This window comes from Colobus angolensis, unplaced genomic scaffold, assembly GCF_000951035.1.
Source record: "Colobus angolensis palliatus isolate OR3802 unplaced genomic scaffold, Cang.pa_1.0 Scaffold187, whole genome shotgun sequence".
Lineage (NCBI taxonomy): Eukaryota > Metazoa > Chordata > Mammalia > Primates > Cercopithecidae > Colobus > Colobus angolensis.
Genome location: NW_012115010.1, coordinates 1,712,310 through 1,723,114, shown reverse-complemented (window position 1 = coordinate 1,723,114; position 10,805 = coordinate 1,712,310). Strand labels below are relative to the sequence as shown.

The 10,805-nt window shown below is 51.3% G+C and overlaps 2 protein-coding genes across 7 annotated transcripts in view; one reads left to right on the top strand and one right to left on the bottom strand.

The window, feature by feature from the left end:
- The window catches only part of EFTUD2 (elongation factor Tu GTP binding domain containing 2), a 44,329-nt gene extending 39,857 nt beyond the window's left edge, over positions 1-4,472 (top strand). For all 5 annotated transcript variants that reach the window (XM_011940125.1, XM_011940123.1, XM_011940126.1 and 2 more), the window contains 8 exons: positions 323-409; positions 645-771; positions 971-1,058; positions 1,680-1,798; positions 1,925-2,019; positions 2,738-2,891; positions 3,473-3,580; positions 3,921-4,472. In XM_011940125.1, coding sequence (XP_011795515.1) covers positions 323-409; positions 645-771; positions 971-1,058; positions 1,680-1,798; positions 1,925-2,019; positions 2,738-2,891; positions 3,473-3,580; positions 3,921-4,016 — 874 coding nt within the window. In that variant the 3' untranslated portion in view covers positions 4,017-4,472. The remainder of the gene's footprint in view (positions 1-322; positions 410-644; positions 772-970; positions 1,059-1,679; positions 1,799-1,924; positions 2,020-2,737; positions 2,892-3,472; positions 3,581-3,920) is intronic.
- Positions 4,473-4,824: 352 nt separating this feature from the next.
- Positions 4,825-8,671, bottom strand: HIGD1B (HIG1 hypoxia inducible domain family, member 1B). Of its 2 annotated transcripts, XM_011940128.1 has the most exons (4): positions 8,598-8,671; positions 7,056-7,248; positions 5,931-6,065; positions 4,825-4,969 (listed from the first exon to the last, which is right to left on the bottom strand). In XM_011940128.1, exons 2-4 carry the CDS (start codon positions 7,153-7,155, stop codon positions 4,905-4,907), a joined length of 300 nt encoding a protein of 99 aa, XP_011795518.1. In that variant the 5' UTR covers positions 7,156-7,248; positions 8,598-8,671; the 3' UTR covers positions 4,825-4,904. The 2 variants fall into 2 exon arrangements, with proteins under 2 accessions (XP_011795518.1, XP_011795517.1); XM_011940127.1 differs by lacking the exon at positions 8,598-8,671 and having other exon boundaries at positions 7,056-7,856.
- Positions 8,672-10,805: the final 2,134 nt, after the last annotated feature.

Genomic DNA, 10,805 nt, shown 5'->3' with positions numbered 1-10,805 from the left:
CCTCCCAAAATGCCAGGATTACAAGCGTGAGCCACTACGCCCAGCTGTTTGTTTTTAAGAGGCAGTGTGTTGCTGTATCACCCAGATTGGAGTGCTGTGGTATGAGCCATAGCTCACTGCAGCCTCAAATTCCTGGGTTTGAGTGATCCTCCTGCCTTGGCCTCCCAAAGTGCTGGGATTATAGGTCTGAGCCACCACGCTTGGCCCCCGTGGCTTTCACTGATGTCACTTCCTCAGCTGTCTATCTTGTTACCCTTTTCTTAGGAATGCCTCTTCTGCTGTTCTGTTAGCCGTCCTTACCACCCATTTCCATTCTGACCAGGAACAAGATCACCATGATTGCTGAGCCTCTTGAGAAGGGCCTGGCAGAGGACATAGAGAATGAGGTGGTCCAGATTACATGGAACAGGTGAGAAGAGGGCTCTGACACCAGGATCGAAAGGAGGCGGGGATGCCGCAGCTTACCTGCCGGGTCTCTAAGAGCACACGTCTTTCTGGGAAGCATTTATGTCTTTGCCTTTGCTCTTGTTCTGGGCACAGTGGGTAGGATGAGGTGACTGTCTTCCAGGAAGGGAGGGTCTGTTGCTCCAGGACCAGCAGCCACAGAGCTGGCCGACAGCTCCATTGTCTCCTCCTTTCCCCAGGAAGAAGCTGGGAGAGTTCTTCCAGACCAAGTACGATTGGGATCTACTAGCTGCCCGTTCCATCTGGGCTTTTGGCCCTGATGCGACTGGCCCCAACATTCTGGTGGATGATACTCTGCCCTCTGAGGTACAGCAGAACTGATGGGAACCGGGTGGCAGTCTCTTACCTCTGGAGTGGAAGAAACTACAAAGTGTTCTTTTCCCAAAAGTATCTTGTGTTCTCTGATGAAGGACAGTATCCCCTTACAAGCACATCTATCTTCTCCCTCTAAACGCTTCAGCTGTTGCCAGGGTGACTGCTAAGGAGGCCTCATGTTTCTCTGTAGGTGGACAAGGCTCTTCTTGGCTCAGTGAAGGACAGCATCGTTCAAGGTTTCCAGTGGGGAACAAGGGAGGGCCCCCTCTGTGATGAATGTAAGTCCACCAGCACACCCCCACCCCAGTCCTCGAGGGTCCTTGCAGCCAGGCATATGAGTGGGATGGGCTCACCATCTTTAGGACCCGGCAGGAGAAGCAGCTTGGGGTACACAGGACCATCCTGTGTCCTGAGCCAGCTTCTTCCCTTCTTCCTTATCTTGGTGGTGTAGCCTGGAAATTTAAGTCATTTCTAAACTGTCATTTGTACCTCATTTCTGAGAAGGGTTTGGCCTTGGACATATTTGAGAAGAGATATCAAGAGGATGATGAGATTGGAGTGGTTAATAGACCCTGATTGGGCTTCGTGCACCAAATGTACAATTGTGGAATTTATTCTACATCCACAAAAATGTAAATATGTGCAGAAGAAAGAAAGAAACTAGGAAAGCTCTGTGTCTGAGCATGGCCCGAAGCAAACACTAAGAACATAAGCTTAACTTCTGACCTCTGCCATGGGCCTTGCTTATTCAGTTAGAACGCCCACCTCCCGTGTGATTTTTATGTCATGTCTTTCATGACTGCAAGACACCTATAGTGTTGCAGGAGACTGCTACTCCACCATGGCCCCATGACAGACCCAGAACCTCTCCCCAGTCACTGCCTCCACCTCCTTTACAGTGATTCGGAACGTCAAGTTTAAGATCCTGGATGCAGTGGTTGCCCAGGAGCCCCTACACCGGGGCGGGGGCCAGATCATCCCCACAGCCAGGCGAGTCGTCTACTCTGCCTTCCTCATGGTAAGAGAATGGGGCTGTAGGGGACCATCTGCTTTGCTGGACTGCGGACTAAGTGAAGGAGCAAGTGGGACTATAGGTCTTCAGCCTTCCCTAAGCTGAGGGGCCTTTCTTCTTGCTCTGCTGCAGGCTACTCCTCGTCTGATGGAGCCTTACTACTTTGTAGAGGTCCAGGCCCCTGCAGATTGCGTCTCTGCAGTTTATACCGTCCTGGCCAGGCGCAGGTGAGCAGCCCCAGGCATATTAGGGAGAGTGCTGAGAGCAAGAGCAGAACAAGAGTCACCTCGGCTCCTGCAGGGAGGAGAGGTTGGCCTCCCCTACTCTCCTCACTCTGGAAACTCTGCGAGCTGATTTTCCAGAAGGAAGTAGGAACAGAGGGAGGCAAGCCCCAGCTTTTCTGCAGATTAAAATTTGACATTTCTCCATCCTGGCTAACAAGGTGAAACCCCGTCTCTACTAAAAATACAAAAAATTAGCCAGGCGTGGTAGCAGGCGCCTGTAGTCCCAGCTACTCAGGAGGCTAAGGCAGGAGAATGGCATGAACCCGGGAGGCGGAGCTTATAGTGAGCCGAGATGGCGCCACTGCACTCTAGCCTGGGCGACAGTGTGAGGCTCCATCTCAAAAAAAAAAAAAATTGACATTTCTTTGGGATCCCCTCCTCACAGAGCTGTTGGAGGAAGTGCTGAGGTAAGTCAGTGATGGAAATGTCTTTAGGCTCTTCTCCCGTCACCGTCCCACTCCTGTCCTCTGCTGCCACTTTGACTTCCACAGGGAATTGTACTGAGAGCCCTGAGCCTTTTCTGCTTTCTGTAGAACATTCTTGGTTACTCTTTCTTTGATGGTAACTCTGGGGTGGAATGTATTTGGGAACAGCAAATGCTGGATTGCTTCTTGGCTTTTGGCCTGTGTGTGGCTAGAGACTCAGCCTTTGTTTTTCTCAGGGGGCACGTGACTCAGGATGCACCCATCCCAGGCTCCCCTCTGTACACCATCAAAGCTTTTATCCCAGCCATCGACTCTTTTGGCTTTGAGACTGATCTTCGGACTCACACCCAGGGACAAGCCTTTTCTCTGTCTGTCTTCCACCATTGGCAGGTGAGAAAACAATGCAGGCTGGCGGATTTGGCTTCCCACCTCTGCAAGCCTCATCCCCTTCTGTCCTGATCCCTCTCCAAGCCTGAAGTGAGGGTACAGCATCCTAGAGAAGAGTCCTCTTCTGGGTTGCATATATTCAGGGCACCTTGAATCTGTGTCTCTCAGTTTAAAATAAAAAAGAATAGAAATAATAGGGCCGGCTGTGGTGGCTCACACCTATAATCTCAGCCCTTTGGGAAGTCGAGGCGGGCAGGTCACCTGAGGTCAGGAGTTCAAGACCAGCTTGACCAACATGGAGAAACCCCATCTCTACTAAAAATACAAAATTAGCCGGGCGTGGTAGCGCACGCCTGTAATCCCAGCTACTTGGAAGGCTGAGGCAGGAGAATCACTTGAACCCGGGAGGCAGAGGTTGCAGTGAGCCGAGATCATGCCATTGTACTCCAGTCTGGGAGACGAGCAAAACTCTGTCTCAAAAAAGTAATAAATTTAAAAATAAAGTAAATAAGAAGAGTCCTGCTTCTGGGCCTGAATCTTCTGGGAATTCTACCTGGGCCATCTGAAATTCCTTTGCCTTTTAGATTGTGCCTGGTGATCCTCTGGACAAGAGCATTGTCATCCGCCCCTTGGAGCCACAGCCGGCTCCTCACCTGGCCCGGGAATTCATGATCAAAACCCGCCGTAGGAAGGTATGTCTCCCTTGGACCTGTTGCCATCCCTCAACCCCCCAGGACTCTCAGAAGCAGGATCTCCCTCTCTTTCTTTTGGCCCCTTTTCCTAAGGGACACTTTTCCAGTGTAGAGATATGATCTGTATACTCCTTAGACAACCAAACCTGGACCCCAGTCTCACTGGGAAAGGAGAGCCTTATCCTCCCATGTGATAGTACCCTAAAGGCAGGACTCCTGAAACGCCACCACCTACATTCCAGCCACCACTAGCCTCCCCACTGAGCACAGGTCTTGGTTAGTCTCCCCGCTCAGTCTGCGACCACCTCAGCCTTTCTTGTATTTGCCCCATTCCCTGCAGGGCCTCAGTGAAGATGTGAGCATCAGCAAATTCTTCGATGATCCTATGTTGCTGGAGCTTGCCAAACAGGATGTTGTGCTCAATTACCCCATGTGAGTGCATGGACTCCTGGGAGCTCCTGCTCCCTACAGTGGGCTGCAACTCCTGTACTTGAAGCTGAGACCTCGTATGACATTGACGTGGCCTTGGTGTTGTCAGAGTGTCTGGAAGCTGCTGTTGCCGTCTTGAACAATTCACCAACCCCGAACCCAGAGCCCCAGTGAGAGAGGAGCATTTGACCTCCTGCTTCCTTCTGTGGCCTCTGCCGGGCTCCTTTCCCAAGGAAAAGAGAGGAGCTTGGGCTCACAGAACGAGAAAGGGATGAAACCCCAAGGGGCCCTATCTTTGGGATTTACATGGAATTTTATTTTCTACAAGTTTGACCTTAGCCATGGTTTGCAAGTGAACAGAACATTCTGACCTCTGTCTTGCTCTGCTTCTTTCATCCCCATCTCCCCTGCCCCTTCTGGTGCTGGTGCTTACATTCTGAATATATGTCATCTCCCAAGAGGCTTCACTGCCTCTGCTTCCAGCCGCAGCCTCCTTCCTGCCTGGGTCCCCAGGGAAGCTGCCTGCCTTTTAATTCAGTGTTCCCATGAGTGGCAAGGCCCCATTATTGCCCCCCTTGCTCCCACTCCGTGCTGCTTCTGGGTGGGACCTAAGATGGCTTGGGAGTTTTTGGGTTCTTGGGATCAGAGGTCTACCCCACCACCTCCTCAGGAAACTACTGCCTCCCCTAAGAATCTCCCTTGCCCTGGAGTAGGGGGCCAGAGCCCTTTGATTTCCAGACACTTACTCCAAGTCCTTTCCCCAGCCACTGCCAGTCCTTTACTCTGTTCTCCCCCAGTGAAAAAGAGTTGGTTGATTTTCCTCAAAGCTACTTTATTAGGAATGTACTAGGGATTAATTTAGGGGAGTCAGACGGCCCCGGCTCCTATAGGAGTCCTACTTCTCTCCAGCATCCTGTGCCATCCTCTTGGTGTAGTCACTGTACATTGTATACACAGCACCTGTGTGAGGGAAAAGAAATAGTGCCCCTTGGCATCAAACCCTTTACCCGTCCTCTGGCTCTCTCGGGTGTCCCAGGGGTTCACCTCTAGCTACTCTCTTGAGAGTCCAGCTTCCTGCTCATCTTTCTGCCCCAGGTCCCAACAGCTGCTCCAAGCATCTGACCACACAGCCTGGGGAAACCACCCGTCTGACAGTTCACAAAACACTTTCACATGTATTGTGTATCTGAGAAACCTTACAGCAGTCTGTGAGGTAGGCAAGCCGGGGTGGTTACTGTCATATTACACATCAGGAAACTGAGGCTCAGTGGGAAAGATTTGTCCACTGTCACACAGGTAGCAAGTGGCTGTCTGCTTTTAATGTCAAGAGGAAGAGAAATTCAACATATGTTTTGTTGTACGATTTTTCTCACCCCTAGGGCAAACTGTCATGAGACCCTGTGCACTGTCCTCACAGGCCTGGGACAGGAGCCTAAACAGGGAAAATGGCTCAGTATAGGGGCTTCACCAAGGATGTGATGTGGAGCCCAGAACAGGAACCTAAGTCACAGTCCTTTTTTTTTAATTTATTTTTTTAATTTTTGAGACAGACTCTCACTCTGTCACCCAGGCTGGAGTGCAGTGGTGGATCTCTGCCCACTGCAGCCTCCACCTCCCAGGTTCAAGCAATTCTCCTGTCTCAGCCTCCCGAGTAGCTGGGACTACAGGCATCTGCCACTACCACGCCCAGCTAATTGTTGTATTTTTAGTAGAGACCGGGTTTCACCATGTTGGCCAGGATGGTCTCGATCTCAGACCTCATGATCTGCCTGCCTCAGCCTCCCAAAGTGTTGGGATTACAGGCATGAACCCCCACACCCAGCCAAGTCACAGTCCTTTTAACTGTTGGGACTTAAAGACCTACAGACTCTGCATAATTGCTTTTGCCCTCGTTCTCCTGCGACCCCACAAAGCCACTCACCTAGCATGACTGCACCCACTGCACAGGCCTGCGCTGCCACTCGGGTGTGAATCAGGTGTATGGACATCTTGGTGGAACCACGAGACCTCAGCCGGTAAATCCTGTATGCTGCTACCACCAGGCAGCCTCCTAAGCCTGTGGGCAGAGAACACAGCCCCTGGGCCATGGCCACAATTCACAGCACTCCCCTGATGAGAGATACCAGGCAGGCTGGGCACCTGGATAAACAGCTGCTTTTATGCAGCATCTGGTGGTTGGGGTTGCAGGGGACCTAGGGGGATCATTAGAATATTGAGTCATTGCCAGGGTGTGGTGGCTCATGCCTATAATCCCAGCACTTTTTTGAGACCAAGGCGGGCAGATCACCTGAGGTTGGGAGTTAGAGACCAACCTGACCAACATGGAGAAACCCCGTCTCTACCAAAAATACAAAATTAGCCGGGTGCGGTGGTGCATGCCTGTAATCCCAGCTACTCAGGAGGCTGATGCAGGAGAATCACTTGAACCCAGGAGGCGGAGGCTGTGGGGAGCTGAGATTGTGCCATTGCACGCCAGCTGGGGCAACAAGAGTGAAACTCCGTTTCAAAAAAAATAATACTGAGTTGTTGCCCTTCAATGGCATTCTCAAAGTGGCTGCCTCCCTCCAGTGATGCCCCTCCCCCAAATACAAATAGTTGATCACCACTAGTGACGCCCCTCCCCCAAATACAAATAGCTGATCACCAGTACACAGCCCCTGCCCACCAATTTGCTCCGCCCTGGGCCCTTCCCCAGCCACACTGCTGGCTCCCACCTCCTGGTACAGCTGTTTTCCTACTCTACCAGATCCGTCAGGAAGGAAGCCCTGGGGGACCCCAAGGTGTTTCTCTGACCCTTCCCACTTTGTTGTTGGTACTCCAGGTTCCTCGTATCCCATGTGCTCGGTTGGCCGCCACCTCCACCCATCTAGACGTCCTCATTTCATTGTAAGGGTTTGCCCCTTGGCACCTTTGCCGTTGGTTCCCTTGTTCCGTGAGTAGGACCACTTGAGTTTTCTGACCTCTGCTTCATTCTCTTTGGAGGGTACCAGGAGATGACTGCTCAGAGAAGGCCTCCTACTTGCACCCCATTCCTTTCTTCACTTACCTATAGGCATCAGCGGAGATTCCCGAGTCTTCCTCAGGAGCTTCTCAGACACACTGTCTTCGTCGTCAGGTGGTACCCACCAGCGTCTGTTAGCAGACATAATCCTGGACCTGGATGTAAGCAGCTGGGACTCCTAGGCTGCAGCCCAGTGCTAGAGAGAGGCACTCCACAATCAGAACTCTGATTCCTCAGTCTGGAGAGGAAAGGAAGGTTACCTGCTAAGACCCTCTCTCACTATGCCCTAACACAGCCTCTGCTTGAAAAGATGTCCCTCCCAGGTATCCCATCTCAGATGGTCGGGCCACTAGTGCCGTTTCTCCGTCTCCATTTCCTACCATCTGCCTCTTCCCCAGCTCATTCTGACTTCACTGTTTTCTCAGCTTCCGCTTCCCCCATCTGCATCCCTATGGGTGTGATCCTTGGGCCAAGGAAAACAGCTGGAAAAATCCACAGATGGCGGTGGGAGAAACAGTCCTTGAGTGTTGGGGCCCCCGCTGGCCTTTGGTCTGTGATGGTTGCTCCTGTGGGAGCTACAGAGCAGGATCTGGCCCCAGGGAGCCAGAACCATCCTAGACCAGATAGTATCACAGCATTGGTTACCAAATTGCCAGAGATTATAATGATCGGACATTGACTTGCATGTAATTTAGAATATATTTTGCACATGGTACTACAGGAACACATTCTGGTTCCTGAGCTCCTCCCGTTTTTCCAGGTCCATCTCTTTCCAAACAGGTTCTTCACAATTACCAACTGGCTACCTTCATCCCTGGGCTGGAAACGGGTTCTGCCAATGGGATGCCTTCTGGTTTTTTGTTTGTTTGTTTGTTTTTGTTTTTTTGAGATGGAGTCTCGCTCTGTAGCCCCGGCTGGAGTAGCCATCTCGGCTCACTGCAACCTCTACCTCCCTGTTCAAGCAATTCCACCTCGGCCTCCTAAGTAGCTGGGATTACAGGTGTGCACCATGCCCAACTAATTTTGTGTATTTTTTTAGTAGAGACGGGGGGTCTCACCCTGTTAGCCAGGCTGGTCTTGAACTCCTGACCTCTTGATCCGCCCACCTTGGCCTCCCAAAGTGCTGGGATTATAGGTATGAGCCACCATGCCCTGTCCAATGGGATACCTTCTAAGCCTAACCATAGGACAAACTTTCTTTTCTGTTCTTCTTTTTTTTTTTTTTTTTTGAGGCAGGGTCTCACTTTGTCACTCAGGCTGGAGTGCAGTGGCAATCACTGCAAACTTGACCCTCCAGACTCAAGCAGTGCTTCCACCTCAGTCTCTCAAGTAGCTGGGACTTCAGGTGCGTGCTACCACGCCCAACTAATTTTTGTATTTTTTGTAGAGACAGTTTTGCCATATCGCCCAGCCAGTCTTGAACTCCTGAGCTCAGACGATCTGCCCACCACGGCCTCCCAAAGTGCTGGGATTACAGGCATGAACCACTGTACCTGCCCTTGAGTCAGCTTCTATCCTAGTTATCCCTCCTCTCCTGGAGGAGCAAGGACTGGTGGCCCCCCAGGTCGTTGGCATGCTGGTGCTTACCCTAGGAGATGGCTAGAATGAGGAGCGCGAGCAGCCAGGCCACGGCTCAGCATCTGCTGTTTTGAACCGGCCAAAAGCTGAGATGGAGCTGCCACTATGAGGTCAGGGAAGCAGTGACTTGGGCTTTATGAAGACTTTGAAGTCAGGGATGGAGAGGGGAGGGGAAAGGACAGGGAATTGGTCTTAACCCCCAGTCCGCTGAGTCCCAAGTCAGAGCTCCAGGCGCTGGAAAGTAAGGAAAGACCAAATGGAGGGGGGCCTCTAACTAGATTCAGTCTTCTAATTCCCATGGAATTAAGTGTCTGGATCAGAGAGAGGCTTGATGTGGAGAACGGAGATGGAGATACAGGAACATGGATGAGCAGAAAGCCTGGGTCCCCCAAGTTACACTCCCTCGGATACTCTTATGAACAATGTGGGATGTGAATGAAATACCCTAGTTGTGAGAGACAGGCTCTCTGGGCTGTCTTTTGGTTTGGGAATTTTTTTTTTTCCCCCAAGATGGAGTCTTGCTCTGTCACCCAGGCTGGAGTGCAGTGGCACAATCTCAGCTCACTGCAACCTCTGCCTCCTGGGTTCGAGCGATTCTCCTGCCTCAGCCTCCTGAGTAGCTGGGATTACAGGCGTGTGCCACCATACCCAGCTAATTTTTTTATTTTTAGTAGAGGTGGCGTTTCACCATGTTGGCCGGGCTGGTCTCGAAATCCTGACCTCATGATCCACCCGCCTCACCTCCCAAAGTGCTGGGATTACAAGCATGAGCCACCACACCCAGCCAGTTTTTGGCGTTTTTTGTTTTGTTTTGTTTTTGAGATGGGGTCTCCCTCTGTCACCCAGGCTGTGTGATCTTGGCTCACTGCAGCCTCAAACTCCTAGGCTCAAGCAACCCTCCCAACTCAGCCTCCTAAGTAGCTGGGACCACAGGCACATACCACCGCACTTGGCTCATTTTTATATTTTTGGTAAAGACAGAGTTTCACCATGTTACCCTGGCTGGTCTCAGAACTGACCTGCCAAAGTGCTGGGATTAAAGATGGAAGCTACGGGGCCCAGCTTCCAGAACTCTTTAGACTACCTATGAGGTGATGCTCACTCAGGTTGCAGGGATAACAGTGACCAGGATTAGGGCTTTTCTGTACTCATTGAGACGGAGTTTCACTCTTGTTGCCTAGGCTGGAGTGCAAATAGCACTATCTCAGCTCACTGCAATCTCCGCCTCCTGGGTTCAAGTGATTCTCCTGCTTCAGCCTCCTGAGTAGCTGGGATTACAGGCGCCTGCCACCACGCTCGGCTAATTTTTGTGTTTTAGTAGAGGTGGGGTTTTGCCATGTTGGCCAGGCTGGTCTCGAACTCCTGACCTCAGCTGATCCACCCACCTTGGCCTCCCAAAGTGCTGGGATTACAGGCATGAGCCACTGTGCCTAGCCCTGTACTCAGCATATTTCAAAACTCTCAGCTATTCTATATGGTAAGTGGCAGTTTGTTCACAAAGGAATGGAGCTTCAGAGAGGCTTAATGACTTACCTGAAGATACACAGCTAGTACATGGCAGTTTTGTCATCTGAACCCAGGTCAGGCTGGCTCCAGTGTTTGCACTCCTGACTACAATGCTAACCTCCAGGGGGCTGGTTAAACGGAAACCCTTTCCAGATGAATACTGAAGCTTAGGAATGCTAGTATATCCTGGCACCCTTGTTTAGGAAAAGAAAAAGTACGTGCTAAGCAAATGGAAGAAGACAGGGTGTGCTAGGGAGATCCCACTCCATCCCAGGCCTTTGTTCCTTCCCTAGATTACTCAGCCCTGTGTGTTTATCCTAAAGGGGCTTTGCAGCACTGGAAATTTGTTCGGCAGCTGATGTCCTTTTCTCTCCCCAGCATTCACTGCTCTAGGCAGAGACCCAGGGTCACAGCAACTCCCCAGGGCCTTCACATGTCCCCAGTGTCCATGGGAACTCTCCTCTCAGCCTTTCACACACACCCTCCTGTGCTGCCTCTCCAGGTTCCAGAAGTGGCTTGAATTCTCAGGAGATGGACGGTATATTCCCTTACTGGTCTAGGCCAGAAGAAGGGGGATGAAAATGTCTGGATAAGACAGGGCAGGAAACAGGATCAACTCCAAGTCCTTTGAAGAACAGGGACCAAACCATGGATAGTGAAGTTCAGCTTCTCCCTGCTGAAATGACGGTGATGTTCCTACAGCATCTCAGC

Bases quoted from the DNA above. Each gene is read 5' to 3' on its own strand.
- HIGD1B (XM_011940128.1), bottom strand. From the start codon at position 7,155: ATGTCTGCTAACAGACGCTGGTGGGTACCACCTGACGACGAAGACAGT. The intron at 6,066-7,055 runs GTAAGTGAAGAA...CTCTGCCCACAG, and splicing joins ATCTCCGCTGATGCCTATAG to GCTTAGGAGGCTGCCTGGTG. The intron at 4,970-5,930 runs GTGAGTGGCTTT...TCCCTCACACAG, and splicing joins AGTGGGTGCAGTCATGCTAG to GTGCTGTGTATACAATGTAC.